We start from the raw sequence: 24,137 nt of genomic DNA, 5'->3' as shown, positions 1-24,137 counted from the left end.
CAAATCGACTATTTCGAACATTCTTTGGAAGAAATAAATGACCACAGGAACTACATTCAAAAGACCACAGAAAGCATGACATGACAGTATTTTTCCTGGTGAATATAAACTCCATCTCCACAACTGGTCAATAGACAAGCCATGGAGATGGTTTTTAATTTTTTTAAGCAAATGAGCTGTCAGCATCAGGGGAGGTTAAATGCTGTTGTACAGTGATATGGCTATTAAAGTGTACTTAGCTTTTTGGTCTCTTGGACAATCTGTTAAAGGTACTGTTCTCTTTGTTGCATCAGATAATCTTGCAACTCGGGGATTGGGTCAACGTTTAGAAGATTGGGGTTCAAGCCTCCAAACTGCCATGCTTGAGCAAGGCCCTTAACCTACGTACTCCAGGGGCACCATGGCTTGACACTGCTCTGACCTCAGCTTGATAATAAGCAAAAACCTTGGGACGGTAGCTCAAGTGGTTAAAGAAGGTTGGAGGATCAGGGTTCACGCCCCAGCACTGCCAAGCTGCCACTGCTGGGCAATTGAGCTGCCCCTGCGCTCTGACCCCAGCTACATCAACTGGGAAGTCTTCTAAAGGCTTCTTTTCACGCTTTCATTATCAGTGCTTTTTGTGCAGTGAGTAAAACGTAGAAACGTTATTACTTCCTCACAGTAGAATAATCCATTGATTTTGTGGTACGATATGTGTAAATGAAGTTTACCGTAAATCATACCGCGCATGCGCATTACGAAGGAGGTCTCAGGGTACTTGGTTCATATGACGCGAGAACTGTTTAGTTTTGGGGGTTTTTTTTCCCCCAGCAGGTTTTATTTGTGATTTTTGGCCAATTTCAATCATTTCGGTTTAAATAGAATCGACAAGGACGACAATATACCGAAATAAATAAACAAACAAAAAATAAGAATATTTATCAGTTCATCGATTTATTTCAATGCGGTAAAAAAAAAAAAAAAACTAAACGCATCAGAATCTGCCATGCACAATAATAATAATAATAATAATATATATATATATATATATATATAATAAGTTTAATAGTTTGTGCTATTATTTTTTCGAAATATAAGAGAGCCATGGTCGCGCTAGTTGACGGTAACTACTTCCGGTTCCCGTCTGCGTTTCCTTCTAGCACGCTAGAGGTTAAATAGTCGTATAATAGCACCTAGTGAGGGAAGACTTAATGGATCTAAAAGTGTTATTTTCTTTAGATTACCGTAAACCGGGAGAAATTAAGAAGTCAAACTAGACTAGACATTATCAGGTGGTAGAGAACCGACAGGTCTGCTGTGTTCTGACACCATATATTTTCGTTACACACTAACTGACCAGTGCGCTATACTGACCAGTGCTTCAGACTAGACTAGACGTTATCAGGTGGTAGAGAACCGACAGGTCTGCTTTCCGTATATACTTCGTTAAACACTAACTGACCAGTGCTTCAGACTTCAGCTCCAGTGCAATGACCCTGAGGTGTGTTTTAGTTATTGCCCGGTGTTTTGTCGGGGCTGCGAGGTCACTACAAGGCACGTGCAACCTGCTGTGTCCATCCAGGTCAGTTTCCTCTGTCTCAGCTGTTTGTATACGAGATTAAATAATCACTTTGTCATACAATTCATCCTGTTTCACTGTGTAACGCCACCTTGTCTTTTGTTTTGTCCAGAAACGTATCATCCAGACCAGCTGACCACCTTAAAAGGACAGCTAGTGTTTACAGACAAAAGGTGAGTTATTTATGTACGAGCATCACTGCATACCCTGGATAGTGTAACAAGACGCGCCCTAGATAGCGTAACAAGACGCGCCCTAGATGGCGTAACAAGACGCGCCCTAGATGGCGTAACAAGACGCGCCCTAGATGGCGTAACAAGACGCGCCCTAGATGGCGTAACAAGACGCGCCCTAGATGGCGTAACAAGACGCGCCCTAGATGGCGTAACAAGACGCGCCCTAGATGGCGTAACAAGACGCGCCCTAGATGGCGTAACAAGACGCGCCCTAGATGGCGTAACAAGACGCGCCCTAGATGGCGTAACAAGACGCGCCCTAGATGGCGTAACAAGACGCGCCCTAGATGGCGTAACAAGACGCGCCCTAGATGGCGTAACAAGACGCGCCCTAGATGGCGTAACAAGACGCGCCCTAGATGGCGTAACAAGACGCCCCCTAGATGGCGTAACAAGACGCCCCCTAGATGGCGTAACAAGACGCGCCCTAGATGGCGTAACAAGACGCGCCCTAGATGGCGTAACAAGACGCGCCCTAGATGGCGTAACAAGACGCGCCCTAGATGGCGTAACAAGACGCGCCCTAGATGGCGTAACAAGACGCGCCCTAGATGGCGTAACAAGACGCGCCCTAGATGGCGTAACAAGACAGAATAAGATCAGGGAACTAGATGCTAGAAGACTCCAAATAAACTGCATTTTGCTAGAAGTTCAGCTCATTCGGCTCAGATCCCACTAGGTCTCTGAAGTACGGTGACCAGATATAGTTTACGAATGGAATTCTTCTCTCTGACTGGACGAGTCATCGGTCACTCAGGATCTACAGGAAGTCCAGCAGTAGCTACAGCAGTAGAAAGTGGATTGGTGTGTGTATGAACACAGCTCTGCTCTTATAGCGCTCCTTACATCCTTTAATCTGGAATAGTTTGGTCTCCCAAACATGGTGTGTTTTTAGAGATTTTAGATTTAAACTAATCTCAGAATTTCAGATTGGACTGTTTGTGTTATTTCTTAGATGTGTGTGTGTATGTGTGTGTGTGTGTGTGCGCGCGCGCAGGCCATGTTTTCAGCACGAGTTTGTGCCATTACAGATGAGTCCGAGACTGTGAAGAGGCTGCAGCTGGAGGTGCCACATCCTGAATTTAGTTTCCATGCTGGCCAGTGGTAAGTAAAAATGTAGTGCTGTGGTCAGATCACTAGGTTTTAGTGCTGATGCTTCTGTCAAGGTGTCCACTATGGGGCACTGCTGGGTATCTGTAAATGCTGTAGATACCGTCTCAGTATCTGTAGATACTGGCACTTCCTCCTCCACCTTTAACTGATTTCTTTACACATTTTGGGGTCAGTTTTTCCCCAGTTTCATATAAAGCTTACTCTCATTGTTATTAAAGTGAACTTTGGACCAGTTCTCCTCTGTCTTGACAACATGCTGAAAGTGTCCTGGTTTGGTGGAAGCAGGAGTTTGACCTCTTATACAGTTTAATTTATCATGAAAATATCAGAATCTTATGAGGTTCCTGCCCTGAGAGCATCTCCCGGTCATATCATAATCTTCATGCAGGACAGCGCCCCCTGTCACACTGAAAAACAGGGAAAGCAGAAAGAACACTGAATTAATGAAATTTCTGGAAAATCCTGGGCAACAAAGTTATTGCTGAGAAACAGGCTACAGTTGCTCAACTGTGGAAGAGACTGAAGGAAGAGAGAGGACCAAAAGCAGTGTGAGGAACTAGCAAAGTCCTGCGGCTATAGAGGTCATTCAGAGAAAGAGCCGTTACACTTCATACTAATGTTTGACAGCAGTAACCCTTAAAAAAAAATACCCACAGTTACCTTCCATTTCCATACCTTTCATTTTGAGCCTATAAACAAACCCACAACTCTTGATGCTCCAGATACTAAACTAACCAAATGTCCACTTTTATTGCTCCGTTGATCAGTACAACAGATTGTTCTTTTAATAAACAACTGGCCTTAATAATAGTAGGAATTACTGTTATGGATTCAATGTTAGCACTGGATCTTCAGCAGATTATTCCGTCCAAAATGGAAGAAATAAAACAAACCATTACCAAAATCCTTTCAAGAGAATGTAGGCTGTATGGTAACTTTTGTGAAATGTCCAGGTTAGTGGGTGAAGGATCGAGAACAGATTGAACTGTTTACATGGAACTAATCAAAAGTTCTGTTCTAAGGTCAAACCATTTGTGTTAGCGAAGTAGAAAAATGATCGAGAGGTCAAAAAAATATTGGGTTACCATAATATTTAAACAATTATTCATCCGTCTTCCCACACTCCATAGTCCATTGATCTTCTTTACAGAAAGAAATATTCGGTTGCATTTTATCACACTTCTGTTCTAACTAATGCTTAAAAATATATTAAAAACTAAAGGATGCAATGTCTCTACAGTATTATGGATGAAGCAGACTGAACAAGAAAACTTCTGTATATTTACAGCCAGTCTGTAAACACGTACATAATTTCCCTGTAAATGTTTATGGTCAGGAATCACCATTACAAGCTCAGGCCATGTTATCAGTGGATAGCAAAGGGTCATAACAAAGACACCAGATAAGAGTTGAATAGTTTAAAGTGAGTCTATTGAAACACCTATGTTGATGGGTCAAGATGAGGATTTCCAAAATAATAAACAAAAACTTTTTTCCTCCTCTTCCTATATACACCGATCAGGCATAACATTATGACCACCTGCCTAATATTTTTGCTGCCAGAACAGCCCTGATCTGTTAAGGCATGGACTCCACTAGATCCCTGAAGGTGTGCTGTGGTATCTGATGCCGAGATGTTAGCAGCAGATCCTTTAAGTCCTGTAAGTTGTGAGGTGGGGCCTCCATGGGCTTAAAGGATACTTTTGATAGATACTGACCACTGCAGACCTCACAAGAGCTGCAGTTTTGGAGATGCTCTGATCCAGTGGTCTAGCCATCACAATTCGGCCCTTTTGGTCAAACTCGCTCAAATCCTTACTCTTGTCCATTTTTTCTGCTTCTAACACATCAACTTTGAGGACAAAATGTTCACTTGCTGCCTAATATATCCCACCCACTGACAGGTGCCATGATGAGGAGATCATCAGTCTTATTCACTTCACCTCTCACTGGTCATAATGTTATACCTGACCGGTGACTGGGTTTTATTTTCCAGGGTGGACTTTTTCATCCCAGGTATGGAGACAGTGGGCGGCTTCTCAGTCTGCTCCAGCCCCGGCCTTCTGCACAGAGAAGGAGTTATAGAGCTGGCAGTGAAGTACACAAAGCACCCACCTGCACACTGGATACACACCAAGGTGAGTGTGTGATGGACACAAGTAAACCCCACCCCTGACACTCCGCCCCTGACACTCCGCCATATGTTTCTATACTTCTGTAAAGCTGCTTTAGGATTAATTAACAATACAATTATGTACTGTGATACAAAGGAGGTAAGTAAAATTTTACATTCAGGAAAAATAACACATACAGGAACATACAAAATGTGTACACAGAAACATTTAAATTGACATAATGAAATCATTTAAATGGTTTTATGTTGTCTATAGGATTAGGTACGAGAAATATCAACACCTTTTTCTCTCTAAATGTCTACAGGAAGAGAGCTAGCAATCACTGAGCATGTGATTTGTATAGATTTAGATCAAATTTTATAGGTAAAGATTTCAGCTGGTATTGATGGAGCTGCTCTCTCTCTCTCTTTTCCAACCTCAGTGTGTGGTAGGTTCAAACGTAGAAGTGCGAGTTGGAGGAGATTTTTATTTTGACCCCACGCCGTCCGATCAAACAACGGACCTGCTTTTGGTGGCCGGTGGTGTGGGTATCAACCCCCTTTACTCCATCCTGATGCACGCTGCAGATCTACTCCAGCTGCCGCATGCATACAAACCAGGACACACACACCTGTGTTACAGTGCCAAGAACACCAAGGAGCTGCTGTTCAAAGTGAGTGTGTATGAGAATAATCTACAGTCTCTTCATGACATGTCAGAATTTCTTGACTTGTATTGAGGCTAGGGCTGCTCGATTATGGCAAAAATCATCACCACTAGTGTTTTGATCAATATTGAGATCACGAATATTTAACACTATTACTCATTCATTTTGGAAACATTTATTTATTTTTTAAATTATTTATTTAGATTTTTATTTTACTATTTAACTTTTTTAACAATGGATTTCCTTGAAATTTAAATAGAATTAAAATAAAAATAATAAATAAAGTAGTAAAATAAATGTATAAAGGTCTGATTAATGTTGGTTTTATTTCCTTACAATACTGTATTGATGTTTGATCATTAGTGCTTATGATCAAATTCAGAAATACAGAACAAAGCATACACCAGTCAGTCATAACATCCTGAGCAGTGACCGGTGAAGTGAATAAGACTGATGATCTCATCATGGCACCTGTTAGTGGGTGGGATATATTAGGCAGCAAGTCAACATTTAGTCCTCAAAGTTGATGTGTTAGAAGCAGGAAAAATGGACAAGCGTAAGGATTTGAGCGAGTTTGACCAAAAGGGCCAAATTGTGATGGCTAGACCACTGGATCAGAGCATCTCCAAAACTGCAGCTCTTGTGGGGTGTTCCCGGTCTGCAGTGGTCAGTATCTATCAAAAGTGGCCTGCATGTATCCTTAAAGGATCTGCTTCTAACATCTTGGTGTCAGATATCACAGCACACCTTCAGGGATCTAGTGGAGTCCATGCTTTGATGTGTCAGGGCTATTTTGGCAGCAAAAGGGGGACCAACACCATATTAGGCAGGTGGTCATAATGTTATGCCTGATCAGTGTATATTTGTAGTTAATACAATTATAAATATCTTATTGCTCTCTACCAGGAATATGATTTTTTTTTTTTCCCCTTTAAGTGGCACTCAGACACGTTTTGATTATAATTGATGATAATTGACTTTATTGTAACTTGATCCGATTAGTTATTTTTAATGGATGATTTTCGTTCATAAATTTTTTCCCTGTGTCTGTAATCTTTTTTTTTTCTTTTTCTCAGAACAGCATCATTGGTGTCTGTCGAGAATTTCCAGATAAGTTTTCATGCGATTTCCGAGTGACGCAGCAAGATTTTGAGATCGAGTCGAACCTCCAGCCCTACACAAGCAGTGAGTTCCACATAACATCCTTTACCTTCAATTATGATTTAACTGAATTTTAATTATGATGTTTGGTCAGTTCAGACCTGCAACCTGTGTCCATCAGTTACTCTTATGCCGGGTTCATGCTGTACGACTTTTTAGTCGCCGACTAGTTTTGCAAAATCGAAGCAAATCGGAGCTTGTGCACACGAGTGACGGTCACACAGTGTCAATGACCAAAAATTCGATCTGACCGAGTCGCCGACTCCCGTGAAATATTTGGCATGCTAAATATTTGGACCTGTCGGGGACCCAAAGTCGTGCAGTGTGAAAGGACCTCTGACTGAAAAATACCTCGGCTAATGAGAGAGCCAGATACAGGGCAGTGGTCAGTTACGGGAGGAGTTATAGACCACAATATCAACAAGCACGGCTTCAGTTAAAGCACAATATTATAGTTTAATAGAGTTTATAGGGTTTTTTTTTTTATCAGAAATAAGCTTTACAATTACATCAAACAGAAATAAAGCAGAAATATTTGCTTGACCAGCCACATCAGCAGCAGCACATTGCAGAATTAGTCATCTGGTCAATTCTGCAGAACGCACAATCCTTGTTTCCTGCACTGACCATTTGGATGGCGAACTTTTTGCGGGGTAACATTTCCAGTCTCGCGCGAGAACTCTGATCTCACGTGTGGTCTTGCGTTATTTCCTTATTATTTCTTGTGTACGTTCAGTTGTGAAACACAGTTTGCAGACCAGACAGAGTTGTGGGCGATTCTTCATATTGTGAAGTCATGCAGTGTGAAAGCTCCTGTCACCAATCCATCGTGTAGTGTGAACACAGCAGAGACTGAATGCTAACACAGATAGTCGTGTAGTGTGAACACAGCAGAGACTGAATGCTAACACAGATAGTCGTGTAGTGTGAACACAGCAGAGACTGAATGCTAACACAGATAGTCGTGTAGTGTGAACACAGCAGAGACTGAATGCTAACACAGATAGTCGTGTAGTGTGAACACAGCAGAGACTGAATGCTAACACAGATAGTCGTGTAGTGTGAACACAGCAGAGACTGAATGCTAACACAGATAGTCGTGTAGTGTGAACACAGAGACTGAATGCTAACACAGATAGTCGTGTAGTGTGAACACAGCAGAGACTGAATGCTAACACAGATAGTCGTGTAGTGTGAACACAGAGACTGAATGCTAACACAGATAGTCGTGTAGTGTGAACACAGCAGAGACTGAATGCTAACACAGATAGTCGTGTAGTGTGAACACAGCAGAGACTGAATGCTAACACAGATAGTCGTGTAGTGTGAACACAGCAGAGACTGAATGCTAACACAGATAGTCGTGTAGTGTGAACACAGCAGAGACTGAATGCTAACACAGATAGTCGTGTAGTGTGAACAGAGACTGAATGCTAACACGGATAGTCGTGTAGTGTGAACAGAGACTGAATGCTAACACAGATAGTCGTGTAGTGTGAACAGAGACTGAATGCTAACACAGATAGTCGTGTAGTGTGAACACAGCAGAGACTGAATGCTAACACGGATAGTCGTGTAGTGTGAACACAGCAGAGACTGAATGCTAACACAGATAGTCGTGTAGTGTGAACACAGCAGAGACTGAATGCTAACACGGATAGTCGTGTAGTGTGAACACAGCAGAGACTGAATGCTAACACAGATAGTCGTGTAGTGTGAACAGAGACTGAATGCTAACACAGATAGTCGTGTAGTGTGAACAGAGACTGAATGCTAACACAGATAGTCGTGTAGTGTGAACAGAGACTGAATGCTAACACAGATAGTCGTGTAGTGTGAACACAGCAGAGACTGAATGCTAACACAGATAGTCGTGTAGTGTGAACGCAGCAGAGACTGAATGCTAACACAGATAGTCGTGTAGTGTGAACAGAGACTGAATGCTAACACAGATAGTCGTGTAGTGTGAACACAGCAGAGACTGAATGCTAACACAGATAGTCGTGTAGTGTGAACAGAGACTGAATGCTAACACAGATAGTCGTGTAGTGTGAACGCAGCAGAGACTGAATGCTAACACAGATAGTCGTGTAGTGTGAACGCAGCAGAGACTGAATGCTAACACAGATAGTCGTGTAGTGTGAACGCAGCAGAGACTGAATGCTAACACAGATAGTCGTGTAGTGTGAACGCAGCAGAGACTGAATGCTAACACAGATAGTCGTGTAGTGTGAACGCAGCAGAGACTGAATGCTAACACAGATAGTCGTGTAGTGTGAACGCAGCAGAGACTGAATGCTAACACAGATAGTCGTGTAGTGTGAACGCAGCAGAGACTGAATGCTAACACAGATAGTCGTGTAGTGTGAACGCAGCACAGACTGAATGCTAACACAGATAGTCGTGTAGTGTGAACGCAGCAGAGACTGAATGCTAACACAGATAGTCGTGTAGTGTGAACGCAGCAGAGACTGAATGCTAACACAGATAGTCGTGTAGTGTGAACGCAGCAGAGACTGAATGCTAACAGATAGTCGTGTAGTGTGAACCTGGCATTAGGAGATGTTTTGACTTTGTGTCTTCACTTTCAGGTGGAAAAATATCACAGGAAGTTCTGAGGCATCACATTAACCCCGAGCGCACGTTATGTTATTTGTGTGGACCGCCCCCTATGCTGGAGAGCGTGAGTTTAGACCTGAAAAGTCTCGGTCTGCCTACGAATCGAATCCTTTATGAGAAGTGGTGGTAGATCTCCAGACCATCCAGTGCCTCTGGGGCTTGAGGACCATCAGAATATATCATTTATTTTTTAAAACACACTTTACATGTGCAATACGATTTCCTCTTCAGCCTGTTGTTCAAAGCACAAATGATGCTGAGCTCTTCCTCAGCTATGATTATCACTCAGATATGGTTATGTAAAAAATAATAATTTTTATTTCCGATTAAAATGATGTTTTCATAAAGGATCTAAATGTTTAAATGTAGGCATCTCTTTTTTTTCTTAATAAAAAGAATGTCTGCACCAATAGGAAGACATGTTCTACTATTTATTATTAATTTAGCATAACTTAATTTCTTTAGAACAATATCTGCATTGTTCATGTTCATCAATGAAGACCTTTTTGTGATATCTTGATGGCAACGAAGATCCTGTATATGTAAATAAAATCTTTTAACATGTCAGAACATTAACGATCTGTGTGGTGGTTAAGCTCTGTCCTGTCTGGTCATTCTCATTCATGATCTCTCATCACCGCACACAGAATGTGTTTCGGACTATTCTGAAAATTCCAGGAGATCCGAAGTTTCTGAAATATTCCACAATTCACAGAGATGAAATTTTTCCCATTCTTATTCTTAGCCGCAGACTAGTCAGGGTGCCCGTGCTGACCCCTGTGTTTTGGAAGCAAAAGGGGGACAAACACACTATTAGGCAGGTGGTTATAATGTTATGACTGATCGGTGTAGTGTTAATAACCCTTTGGCAGCCAACAAAAGCCAAAGGGCAGATTAAGCTGTGTATGCTCTTATGATGGGGCATTGGATTACTAATCAGAAGGTTGTGAGTTCGAATCCCAGGTCCACCAAGCTGTCACTGCTGGGCCCCTGAGCAAGGCCCTTAACCCTCAATTGCTCAGTTGTATAAAAATGCGATAAGTCAACAGTGATCATCCTACAGCTTCCATTAGTTAAGTGATTCTGATTAAAGATCAGCTGTTTTAAAGATCAGGATTTTCTTGATCTTCATCTGACTGCTGAAGCCATGTTCCATGAAGGGTTTGGGAATTAAAAATATAGAAATAAACACACACTACAGAATTTGGTGGAAAATGCAGTTTAATGAAATGGCAAGGCCTGAGTCAGCTGATCTGTGAGTGACTAAGAGGGTCAGAAGATGATGTAGATGCTGTATTGGTTCAGGATGACCATTACTCATGAGGAGTGGACATTCCAGTGGCAGAGACTGAGAAATATAGACATACAATATATAAAGCATAGAAATGATTAGTTAAGAGTGGTAGTAGTACATGTAATCACAACACTAGAAAAATAAACACAAGATATATACATCAAAAAAAAAATTTTTTTACACACACACACAACCACATAACAGTAAGAATATACCATTCAGGCATAACATTATGACCACCTGCCTTATATTGTCTTGGTCCCCCTTTTGCTGACCCATCCTGCACTGTGTATTCTGACCCCTTTCTATCAGAACCAGCATTAACTACTTCAGCAATTTGAGCAACAGTAGCTCGTCTGTTGGATCGGATCACATGGGTCAGCCTTCTCTCCCCACGTCCATCAATGAGACTTGACCGTCCATGACCCTGTCGCCGGTTCACCACTGTTCCTTCCTTGGACCACTTTTGATAGATACTGACCACTGCAGTCCGGGAACACCCCACAAGAGCTGCAGTTTTGGAGATGCTCTGAATCACAATCTGGCCCTTTTGGTCAAACTCGCTCAAATCCTTACGCTTGTCCATTTTTCCTGCTTCTAACACATCAACTTTGAGGACAAAATGTTGACTTGCTGCCTAATATATCCCACCCACTAACAGGTGCCATGATGAGGAGATCATCAGTCTTATTCACATCACTGGTCAGTACTCAGAATGTTATGGCTGACTGGTGTATATACATCAGTAGAATTAGTAAACTCTGCACAAATAAGATGAATAAAAGAGAAAGCGATACTTACACATGATGAAATTATCCTAAATGATAAATATGACCCAGAGACACGTTCAGCACGGTGTCTGAGGTGAGAATGCAAGTCACTAAGAGGGTTTTTTTCCCAGGCAAAGAGGAAACAAGAAGCTTCAACTGGCTGATGGGAACAAAAATATCAGGAAAACCAAAACCTGGAACTAATGGTTGTCAAAATCGAGAAAAATAGAGACAAGAGGAAATGAAGAAGCTAAAGTCTGAACATAATGGAATATAGAATGTAGAAAAATATGGGAGGAGCATTATGAAACAGTATGTATATATATCGAGGGGATTTTTTTTGGAATAATTCAGATCATTCTGCGACGTCTTGATGAATTTAGTGCTTTAGTAATTATAGGCCTTTTCATGCACATTACAATTTCACCATTTTTTCCAATAATGTACAAACAACTGTACCATTATCACCTAATTACAATCCTTGTGTGCAATATTACAGCTCTACACTAGTATTTGTACAGTATTTGTGTAGTATTTGTACAGAATTTGTATTTATTTATTCTTTTTTACAGTTTATAAAACAGTGTATATATTTCTTTCTTTTTCTCTTATATTTTTATTTTCATTAGAGCAACTATAACATGGCAAAGGAATTTCCCCCTGGGATTAATAAAGTTCTTTGAATCTTGAATCTTGAATTGAACTCCGGTTGACTTTTGCTGGCTTTTTTTGCAATAAACTCTCTTTTTGCTTTTCTCATCCACGGCTTCTGTGAGTATTATTCTTACTGAAATTGTTGAAATGAAAAGAAGTGGCCGTACACCCAGTGTCGCAGGAAAAAGCGCCGAGAGCTTACAGACATGTATGTGATCTTACTGTCTTGGTATCGATCAGGAGAATGGTACAAATATCCCACTCAAAAGAATGTCAAAAAAAGAACAATCCCATCATCAAGAAGTGGAGAAAATGAACAAAATAATGACTTAAGAGGAAGAAGATCAAAGTTTTGGAATGGCCTGGTCTGAGCTCAGATCGAAATCCTAAAAGAAAAGAGGCTAATGGATGCACCCCAATCACCCCTCCATCCATTTTCTATACCCACTTTATTCCTAATTAGGGCACAGTATATATGGAGCCTATCCCAGCACACATTGGGCAAAAGGCAGGGGTACACCCTGGACAAGTCTCCAGTCCATCACAGGGCCACACATATAGACAGGCAACCACACACACCCTCCTATGGGCAATTTAGAATTACCAAACAACATGTTTTTGGACTGTGGGAGGAAACCAGAGTAAACCTGCACAGAAAGGCCTGCATGTTCAAACCCGGGATGCGAACCCAGGACCTTCTTGCTGTGAGGTAACAGTGCTAACCACTAAGCCACCTTGCTGCCCTCATGCCTAATCATTTTAGTTTAAATGTTAAAACAGTCCAATGGCACAGTATATATAACATTTAATAAAACACAAACTACAACATACTGTATATAAAATAAATGATATAGAGAAGAGCTTATAGAGAAGATAATTAGAGAAAAACATCACAGGTTTTCCACACTAAAACATTCTAGCCTTTCTAGATGGAAACCATTGTTTCCCATCATCTGCAGTAATTTGTTGCAATATGCAATAATTGCGAATTAAAATAGTTTACACCTTGTATAAGTGTTGCAAATATGGCTGGTATTTTCAAACTTTATATTTAATTTTTTGAGAATGTTATAAAATATCTGTTGTGTTTTTAGATCTTTTTAGTCTTAGATCTTGGGGAAAAATAAAATAGTGAGAGCAATTATGCTACTTGTATTTTAGTTATTAATATTATATAAAACCAACAGCCATAAGTGGAATTTATAGTGAATTATGTAAATTCAACTACAGTGATTAATATTATAAGATTAGTTTGAGAGGAAACGTGACTTAAAGAATTTTTTATGATTTGCTTAATTTCTGTTCATACAGCTTATATACATGTATTTCTGATATAATGCTCTAGAGTTGCATGAATAATTGCATGAATTTAAAAATATTCTTCCTGGGATTGTGTTGATGTTGTTGCCTGCAAGTTGAAGTTTAAGAGTACTGACATCTGGAAAGACCAAACTACTCAGGATGCCTAGTGTTAGAGAGAGAAAGTAGAGCAAGACATCTTCCAATCTTTGTCAGGATACAAAATATTCCAGACTGTTTATACACAGTAGCATGCTTAATACAGGAAATTCATAAGCAACACCGTTTTGTGCATTCGCTAATTGAATTCTTTGGTGCTACAAGAGGCAGGAGATAAAAACTGAAAGGCTTTTTAGATTGCTTTAGGAGAAGAATTTTACTATACATTATAGACAAGTACAGGCAGTATAGGTTTCCCTATTTGAGTCTCAGGGTTCTAACATTTCCTTGCCATTATCACCTTCAGCTTAATAGTCTAGTCCAAATATTAAAAACACTGCCTGCCATTAATGGGTTTTATGTAAAGACATTTTATATAAATAATTAGTTTTATATCAGTAAAGTTAATTGAACACAATCATGTGGAGGATTACAGATTTAAGTTGACATATCCCTTTCCAATGCACTGAGAATATGAAGCCTTTATTATCGCCACACATACATTACAGCACAGTGGAATTCTTTTCTTCACATATCCCAGCTGTGAAAATTGGGGTTAGAGCACAGGGGCAGTTATGATACAGCACCCCTGGGGCAGAGAGGGTTAAAGGTCTTGCTCAATTGCCCAACAGTGGAGCTTGGTGGTGCTGGGGCTAGAACCCTGAGCCTTTGAGCAACAACCCAGAGCCTTAACCACTTGAGCCACCTACCACTTCATTATTTCATTGACTTTCTCTGTTAGATGTAGCTATAGATTGTTTTTTTTTGTTTATCATTCATCGTTCTGGTAGGTAATTCAACTTATTATGTGACTTGGAAATATGTGACTTGCGATAGAGAGAATACCCCCCCACCCCATGTGTATTTTTTTAGCTTAAAATTTTCATAAAATTGCATTTGCTCCTTCTGCTTTTGTTTTTTGTTTGTTTGCAGTTGATATGAAAAATAGTAGTTCAATATTGCTGTCAGGATGGGTGGACATTTCCCTGCTGGAACACCAGAGGGCTTTCCAGCAGTGTGTGTTCTGTGTCATGTGGTTTGTTTTGTTTTGTGTTTTCACGTGTTTGCCCTGCCTAATGTGTCATTTAGGATTTTCCCTATTTATACCGGTTGTGTTGTGTTTGTTTTTGCTGAGTCCTCATCATAATTGTGTGCCTTTTCTGTTCTCGGGATTTTGTTTTGTGTTGCTGTCACTCCCCAGTGTTTCCTGTGTATGTCTTTGGTTTTCCATATAATATATATATTATATAATAATGTATATTATATAATAATGTATATCATAATACATACATGAAACATGAATAAAATGAATTGTCAATTGGAGAGGATTTCAAGGTAAAGGGACAGGTCATAGACAAAAGGGAAGGCCATTTCAGTCAGAAGGAGCTTAAATTTCAAATGACCTACATCTGAAATTTTGGGAATAAGGAATAGAAAACCTGTTACAAATAGGAAGGGCAATCAAAATAAGTACATTTGAAAATAAACATAAACCAGTGAAAGTACCTTCTGGATTTGGGCTGTAAGCAGTTTCATACACAAAACAACGATGAGTTCTATAGGGACACACAGAAAAACCGATGCAATGCTCAGTAATCTTTGTATTCCAACCCTCTTCCTTACCGTCAGACCGTTTCAAAGTAGCATACGTCATCTCCCTGAGGTCAGGCAAGGTCAAGCTCTGGGCGATTGTCGAGTGGGAGCATCAGTCTGAACTCTGCTCCACCTTTGAGTCTTTTTCTCTTGTAACTCCACAAGGTCTTTGACACCTCTGCCCCCCAGCATCACGTTGCGCGCTCCCTCTTCAAGGCATCACAAGGGATGCTGACTGTGACGCGGTGGATTTTCACACGACTGCCATCAACAGTGGGTGGAATGCCACAGCCCTCTATGATGCCATTCTATCAGGGTCTGGCCTCGGTGATCAAGGATGAGCCCCCTGCCCGAGAGCTACCAGTTGACCTTGACAACCTGAAAATAGAAAGGACGGCCCGATGACTCGGACGAACCAAGTCCCAACTCACTGCCTCTCGCTCCCCGCCTTCTCCTACCCCTCCTGTCTCTGCAACCAGGAGTTCACATCTCACCAAAGCCATGGAGATTGGCCATCGTCACTTATAGGCTACTGAGAAGGACAGGCACCAGGGTTCAGGACTATCGAGCCTGTATTGTGGAGAGGCTGGACACTTTGCTGCTTCCTTAGCTCTGTAGCCTCCACCTATAATGACCTTGGGATGGCATCCTCCTTGTGGTCATCTCTACCAGCTGACCTGAAAGAGAGTCCCTTGCTGCCAGGATCATTTGTCCGTCGAGCTCCTCCAGGGGGCCACAGTCTTCTCCAAGCTTGATCTTCGCAACACCTAACATTTGGTGTGTATCCGTGAGGAACATGAATGGAAGACTGCCTTTAACACCCCAACAGGCCATTATGAGTATCTGGTCATGCCATTTGGGCTTACCAATGCCCCGGCAGTCTTCCAAGCCCTGGTCAATGACATCCTCCGAGACTACCTCAACCGGTTTGTCTTCGTTTACTTGTATGACATCCTCATCTTCTCCTGCTCTCTGGAGAAGCATGTCCACCATATTCGGTCTGTGCTCTGGCACCATTTGTATGTGAAATCCATGAAGTGTGAATTCCACACCTCCAGCACCACCTTCTTGGGTTTCACACTCTCTGCCAGTACAGATGGATCCTAGTTGGGTGGAGGCAGTGAGGGACTGGCCATGCCCTGAAAGTTCGAAGCAGCTCCAACGATTCCTGGGGTTCTCCAACTTCTATCAGAAGTTCATCAGAGGTTACAGCGCCATCATGGTGCCCCTACACCGACTCACTACCTTGCTTCACAAATTTTTGTGTACCTCTGACGCCGAACTAGCCTTTGCCTGACTTAAGATGCTCTTCACAATGGCTCCTATCCTGACCCTTCCAGACCCGTCCCGCCATATTTGTCTATTTGTTCACTGAAGTTGAAATGAGCTCAAACAAATGTGATTAAGCTACATTTTTAGGCAGGTGCACCAAGCAGTTGGTAGAAACTGGTTAAAGTTAAAGCCTGAGCAATTTTGTGAGGTAGTTATCAGCTTAGTTCATGGGGGCAATTTAGGTACAATGTCTGTTACTGCCCTGGGTTCTGTGTTCGGCTATTAAAACCGAAACACACTCTTATCCATTTAGAAAACAGTTCTACTAGAATGTGGGACATCTGCCTGTGAAAAACCTGGGATTTTTACATTTACATTTCTGGCATTTGGCAGACACTCTTATCCAGAGTGATGTACAAAAGTGCTTTGAGTCTCTATCAATGAATACATTAACACTGGTTCACAGACTTCGGATACCATCAGCATAAGAAACTGTGTTGGTAGGGTTTTTTTTAAATCAACATACAACAATACATAAACAAGCAGAGATAAATAAGTGCTAGTTTAAATGCTTTGGAAAGAGGTAGGTCTTCATCCATCATTTGAAGACAGTCTGTGACTCAGCTTTTCGGACACCTAGGGGAAGTTCATTACTCCACGTCGGTGCCAGAACAGAGAAGGGTCTAGATATATACCTACCTCTTACCCTGAGAGATGGTGGTGCGATCGGCCGAGCGTACCATCCGCACCAAGCTTCCTGACCTGGACACCATATACAACAAGCGGTGCTGGACCAAAGCCAGGAAGATTATGAAGGACCTCAGCCATCCCAACAATGGACTCTTCTCTCTGTTGCGGTCAGGGAAACGTTTCCGTTCCTTGAAGGCGAACACAGAGTGAGGAGAAGCTTCTTCCCGCAGGCCATTCAGGCCCTCAACCAGAACACCTAGAATCTGGACTTGACATGACATGACATTCTACCTCAGCTGATTGTTGCACATGCAATAATTGCACTACTCTGTACACACAATAACACTCTCACTGTACATCTTTCCTGTACATCTTGTGCACACTGCACTGACACTTTACTCCCTGTTCAGTTGGACATTTATACTTGCCTAGAGACATCTACATATATATTTATATATTTATCTTACATATGCACACTGTACATACTGTATTCTTTTGCTACACCATTTCAAAGTTAACCATTGTACTGTATTATATTAGTGTATTATATTTTTGTTTTTATATTTGTTTTTTATATTTAGTTTTTATAAAGCAGTTTTATATTTGTATATATATGTATATATGTATTTTATATATATATACTACTATTTTTTTGTTAATATTTTTATTATATTATTTTTTATTTTATTTTTCGTATTATATTTACTGCTATTGATACTACATATAATATATTTATATTATATACATATATATCTATATATACATATATAATATGTATAACAATATTAGACATATTGCATATGCATATCTGATCTGACACTGTCCACACTTTAAATTTTTCTTTTTTTCACTCTTTCTTTTTATGTAAGACAGTCGTAAAAAGCATTTCACTACATGTCGTACTATGTATGATTTCGTATGTGACCAATAAAATTTGAGTTTGAATTTGGTGGACCAGTCAAGCAGTGCTAGTAGATCTGAAGGAGCTAGGTGCAGTGTGAGGAGCAATAAGGGCTTTCTGGTCAGAAGGAGCTGGTCCATTCTTGGCTTTGTAGGCAAGAGTCAGTGTTGTGAATATGATACTGGAAGCCAGTGGAGGTGCTAAATGATTTCTTTTGGATATGAAGTATTTGAGCAGATCTGCTGTTTTGATTACTTGAACATCCTAAAACAAGAAACTGTATCTCTATAATGATAATGTGTGAACAAGTTTCTTGTTGTTGATAATAATGGGAACTATTAAAATAACATTTTAAGCTAACATACATTACAGAGCCAACACCAGGGAATAAAAAGTACAATTTGGGGTTTTTCCAGTATTTTATTTTTGTAGATGTTTAAACAAACACAAGGAGGAGCTGCAGTTAAAAGAAAAAAAAATATATGTACAAATTTCTTAAGTGCCTATTTTTTGAAGTTCTTCAGAGAACTTTTCTTTCCCTTAATAAATTTTATGCACAATAAATGCTATTTTCAATCAATTTTCTGTACATCCCATTGATTATAATTCCATTTGTGTTATATGAACCTCAAAGTGGACGATTAGGTAACAAAACAAGGCTGTTTTTTTTTTTTTTTTCTAATTTGTAGTATTGATAGTGATGGATAAATGAATACAAGCATGTCATTAGCTAGCACCATTTTGTCCTCCATCTTTCTGAGTATATGTTTTATTATTTTATTTACAGTAAGTAACCCTCTCTGACCAGTCTGCTGAGCAGCGCTTCACTTCCTCTTCAGAGCTACCTGTACTTTCTTAGTCATCTGATAGATGATGTATTGTTGATTTAGATGATGTATTGTTGGTAAGAAAAGTTGGTATAATGGTGCACCCTCATTGCAGCATCACATCTCTAGGGTCCTGGGTATGATTTCTGTTCTTTTATTACTGCATGGTGGAACTGGGGTGGTTTGGCTACACTAAATATCAACTATATATTGTACTAAAAACTACATATCACTTTCAGTTACATTTACAGCATTTGGTGGACACCATTATCCATGTGTGTTTGTGCTGTAGAAGTGAAAGTCATTATTTATTTGAATGCCAACATTCTGAAGCTGCTTTATCAAGCGTGCTTTTGTTGAACGTCTGAGATTCTGTAACTTTTCCTCGGTATGATTATCTATCCGTGTGTTCTCTCGTATTTGTTGATTTTCCATAAGTAGCTTGCTGAAGCACTCAGCCTCAGCACAGTTCCCATAAGGATGCTTCGCTTCATTTTGGTCTGCATTATTTAGATTAAACAGCTGATGACACTTGGAACATGGGCGTTTTTCTGTGTAACCATTCGAGCCTCTAATGTATGCCTGACATTTCACTGACTTAGGGAATGTTATACCATCACCACGACCCCCTGAACAAAATGACATGACTGCATGCGATACCAGGTCATGCCACGTTCTAAGACAAGACACGTCGATCATAATTGTCTTTGAATTTCCTTTTCTGCAGCAAAGAGATGCGCCGTAGTACCTCTCTGGATCAGAATCTGAATAACACACACAGATTACTGTTGACTCCAGCGTGTAAAATTGCTCATATATGTTGCCTGATTTGTGAAGAGGGATCGGGAATTTGAGATTGTTCAGCAGAATGACAAGCTCTGCTATTATTCTCTCTTCAGTCTGATGAATGATCTTCATCTAAATACAATTGGAAACAACAACAAAGTAATTGAATGAAAATAGAGAATATTAACTATATCATATGTATGTGTTTGATTAAAAGTGAATATTTAGGATATGATAGCATTTAAAAGCTAGCAACTTATACTTAAAAACAACTAATACTAAAAACAAATTTAGGAAAAAATAAAAAACATACAATATCCTGGTTGCATTAGAGTAACTAATACTTTAAAGCAGCTTTGCTTGTAATGTAGCACTCAGTCCTTTGGCACAGGTTGATTTGGTAATGGACAAACAAATGTTTTTCAGTGCTGACCAAAATGAACAGATACACAGACAGACTTGAGGCTCTTCTGGATCAGCTCTTGTCCAAGCACGAGGTCAAGCTCCTCTTTCTTCCTCTTTCCTGCCCTGACTAAACTGATTACCCTGCCCAACATTGGATATTGCTTTCTGGTTCTACTGAGGCCACTGCTAGCTTGGCTACCCTGGACATTTCCCCACTAGACCACTAGAGAAAAGCCTCTCACACCCTTTCAAACCCCTTCTTCTGTTGTGTTTCCCATTTCCCCCATGTTTTTTAAAGCATGCACACCGATCAGGTATAACATTCTGAGCAGTGACCGGTGAAGTGAATAACACTGATGATCTCCTCATCATGGCACCTGTTAGTGGGTGGGATATATTAGGCAGCAAGTGAACATTTTGTCCTCAAAAGGGCCAAATTGTGATGGCTAGTCCACTGAATCAGAGCATCTCCAATACTGCAGCTCTTGTGGGGTGTTCCCGGTCTGGAGTGGTCAGTATCTATCAAAAGTGTCCTTTAAGTCCTGTAAGTGTCCTATACAGGACGTAAAGGATCTGCTGCTAACATCTTGGTGCCCCAGTACACCTTGAGGGATCTAGTGGAGTCCATGGCTGTTTTGGCAGCAAAAGGGGGAATCAACACAATATTAGGCAGGTGCTCATAATGTTATGCCTGATCTGTGTATTTGTCTAACTTCTATTAACGTTTTTTGTTTTGCCTATCATACTGATATTTGTGCTGTTTTTGTGTGTTTTTTAGCCATAGCCTTGTTCTTAGCATTTAAGGTTTGTTTTCTCTATAACTATTGCACATGCATCCACCTTTCACCTCCAAAGTGTGACACAAATCTACACAATATTATTTTGTGGGTTTTTTTCTTTATTCATTATGATTGTATTTTTTTATTTTAATTAATACACAATGTCCAATTTACTCAAAATGAAAATCAAAATCTGTAGATTAGATTCTATGTTACATGGCAGTCTTAAAGATAGTCCTGAACCTTTATTAATTTATCTTACGTTCTGTTTTGAAATATAACACCTTTTGAAATTTTGACTCACCATGTCCAGCAGAATGGAAAAGGGAGTGCGAGTTGGTAGATGACTTCTGTACTGCTCAAAAGGGCCAGGAAACATATTCCTAAGATTTTTAATTGTTTCAGGTTTTTGGAAGAACCTTTCAGGAGCCAGTCTGGGGTAATGAATGTAACCAAGGAAGAAAATGCTGTGAAGCATCTAAGACAAATAAATATATTTCCAATATATTAATATTAGCCTGAAATAAATGCTGTAATTAAATGTAAAATGATAGCAGTTTTACTTTTACATATTGGGCCTTATTCACTGCAAAAGTATTATTTGTTATACATATTTATAACCTGGAATTGAAATGATTCATGTCACACAAAATATTCCATAATATTGAAGTGGGGATGGAGACAATTATTAGAAAATTATTTATAAAAATGCTTCTGTTTTAGGCAAACATTGTGTACACACATACATTTCATCCCCTGAAGAGGTAATAGAAGGGAGAAACCCAAAACAAAAAACAACTGAAAGAGGTGATGATACAGTGAGGAAAAAATTTTTATACATTTGCCCACTGACAAAGAAATGATCAGTCAATGATCTCAAGGCAGCTGGGACCATAGTCACCAAGAAAACAATTGGTAACACACTATGCCGTGAAAGACTGAAACCCTGCTAAAGAAAGCACATATACAGGCTTGTGTGAAGTTTGCCAGTGAACATCTGAATGATTCAGAGGAGAACTGGGTGAAATTTTGTGGTCAAATGAGACCAAAATCCAGCTCTTTGGCATCAACTCAACTCGCCGTGTTTGGAGGAGGAGGAATGCTGCCTATGACCCCAAGAAAACCATCCCCACTGTCAAACATGGAGGTGGAAACATTGTGCTTTGGGGGTGTTTTTCTGCTAAGGGGACAGGACAACCGCACCGCACCAAAGGGACGATGGACTTGGGTGAGAACCTCCTTCCCTCAGCCAGGGCATTGAAAATGGGTCGTGAATGGGTATTCCACCATGACAATGACCCAAAACACACGGCCAAGGCAACAAAGGATTGGCTCAAGAAGAAGCACATTAAGGTCCTGTAGTGGCCTAGCCAGTCTCCAGACCTTAATCCCATAGAAAATCTGTGGAGGAAGCTGAAGGTTCGAGTTGCCAAATGTCACCCTTAAAACCATAGTGACTTGGGGAAGATCTGCAAAGAATAGTTGGACAAAATCCCTCCTGAGATGTGTGCAAACCTGATGGCCAACTACAAGAAACGTCTGACCTCTCTGATTGCCAACAAGGGTTTGTCGCCAAGTACTAAGTCATGTTTTGCAAAGGGGTCAAATACTTATTTCACTCAATAAAATGAAAATCAATGTATAACTTTTTTCAAATGTGTATTTCTGGATTTTTTGTTGTTATTCTGTCTCTCACTGTTCAGATAAACCTACCATTAAAATTACAGACTGATCATTTCTTTGTCAGTCGGCAAATGTACAAAATCAGCAGGGGATCAAATATTTTTTCTCCTCACTGTATGTAATTTAACACATCTAATAAATACTAAATACTAAACTCTTATTTTCACTATCAAATTAATTACTGTACAATAGTTTAGGAGACAATTGTATGAGTTAAGACAATGTAAAAAATACATATAAATAATAATAAATTAAATCCCAGTCATGCCCTAAATATTATCCTAATATCATGAATAATATCAATTTATACTAATCAGTTGTTTGTCATAGTGGTGTCATGTTCAATCTTGGGGTTACTTTTAAAAATTAATAAAATAATAATAAAAAAGACTATTGTTACGGGGTAATAATTGTTTTAGGGTTTATTTTACACTTACCTCATCCATGTAAACAAGGAGATTGTTATTTCCTTTTGTCATTTGCATTGTGTGGGTGATTAATGAACAAGCGCATGATAATACGTTTTGCTTATTTTTTTCTTTATAGATCACATAGTTTTGCACAGGTTTCCTGAAAAAAAAAGAACAAATCTATAGTTAAAACCCTGATGTTAGGTACATTTTTAAATTTACACTCATAACATGGTATATTAAACAATCCTGAAACGATTTCAGAGATGAACTGTTTCAGTAATTCTGCAAATATACACTGCAAATGACTGAAAAGCTAAAGTAACTCATTTCTAAGAGATATAATAGTTCGTTAGAGGCAACATGAGAGGCGCACATTCGGTTAGCGGTAACATATTTCTACAAAATAATTTACAAAAAAAAGACTTACCTCCTTCCTCTGCTTCGTGCATTCTTATATAAAAAGAAATGGCAAATTAGTAGGTTTATATTAGATATAACAGCAGTAATTTTATTTGCTTTAACTCATTCAGTGAATTGTTTGAAGAGAGAAGGAAAAATAAAAGCTCTTTACCGTTCTCGCTTCCATGGCTCAATGAAGAGTTTCGAGAATACGTTTGTCTGAGATCAGTCCAACAGGTAGCTCTCTACATGTGTGCCACACCTAGGAAAGCTTTACTTACCTTTATGCTTGACTTTCCAGGAAGTGTTTCAGTCCCTCTACATGTTCCAACGTGTCCACCGGAATTCGGGCTATTTTCTGCCGAATAACAACCTCTGCCTTGAGGTATCCCCATAAAAAAAATCACAGGGCGTTAGATACAGGGTGGGGCACAGAAACTTCCTTTTCCTGTAGAAAAACCTAGGAAATGTCTGGTTCCAACAGGATGGTGCCACGGCCCACACAGCCCGAGCTGAGCCGACGGCTCATCTTGATTCGAGGTGACATCCCGTGGGTGGCGCACTCGCCTGATCTAAAGCCCTGTGATTTTTTTTTATGGGAATACCTCAAGGCAGAGGTTCTTAAACATCGCCCCACAAACCTGCTTCAGCTGAAGAATGTAATTCGGCAGGAAATAGCCCGAATTCTGGTGGACATGTTGGAATGTGTAGAGGGAAACGTCAGAAATCAGGTGCATCAGTGCAT

The 24,137-nt window shown here is 40.0% G+C and overlaps 2 protein-coding genes across 3 annotated transcripts; one reads left to right on the top strand and one right to left on the bottom strand.

Moving 5' to 3' along the window:
* Nucleotides 1–1,073: 1,073 nt before the first annotated feature.
* oxnad1 (oxidoreductase NAD-binding domain containing 1) lies at nucleotides 1,074–10,252 on the top strand. 2 transcript variants are annotated; one of them, XM_058404898.1, is made up of 7 exons: nucleotides 1,074–1,561; nucleotides 1,671–1,731; nucleotides 2,792–2,898; nucleotides 4,904–5,045; nucleotides 5,464–5,694; nucleotides 6,765–6,873; nucleotides 9,441–10,251. In XM_058404898.1, the coding sequence occupies exons 1-7, from the start codon at nucleotides 1,470–1,472 to the stop codon at nucleotides 9,596–9,598; spliced, it is 900 nt and encodes a 299-aa protein (XP_058260881.1). In that variant the 5' UTR covers nucleotides 1,074–1,469; the 3' UTR covers nucleotides 9,599–10,251. The 2 variants fall into 2 exon arrangements, with proteins under 2 accessions (XP_058260881.1, XP_058260882.1); XM_058404899.1 differs by lacking the exons at nucleotides 1,074–1,561; nucleotides 1,671–1,731 and adding an exon at nucleotides 2,316–2,677 and having other exon boundaries at nucleotides 9,441–10,252.
* Nucleotides 10,253–18,500: 8,248 nt separating this feature from the next.
* Nucleotides 18,501–23,718, bottom strand: LOC131362803 (uncharacterized). The gene is made up of 5 exons (XM_058405091.1): nucleotides 23,565–23,718; nucleotides 23,421–23,443; nucleotides 23,018–23,150; nucleotides 21,202–21,375; nucleotides 18,501–19,845 (listed from the first exon to the last, which is right to left on the bottom strand). Exons 1-5 carry the CDS (start codon nucleotides 23,577–23,579, stop codon nucleotides 19,195–19,197), a joined length of 996 nt encoding a protein of 331 aa, XP_058261074.1. The 5' UTR covers nucleotides 23,580–23,718; the 3' UTR covers nucleotides 18,501–19,194.
* Nucleotides 23,719–24,137: the final 419 nt, after the last annotated feature.

The sequence above is a fragment of the Hemibagrus wyckioides genome, linkage group LG12, assembly GCF_019097595.1.
Source record: "Hemibagrus wyckioides isolate EC202008001 linkage group LG12, SWU_Hwy_1.0, whole genome shotgun sequence".
Lineage (NCBI taxonomy): Eukaryota > Metazoa > Chordata > Actinopteri > Siluriformes > Bagridae > Hemibagrus > Hemibagrus wyckioides.
This window is presented reverse-complemented; position numbering and strand designations above follow the sequence as displayed.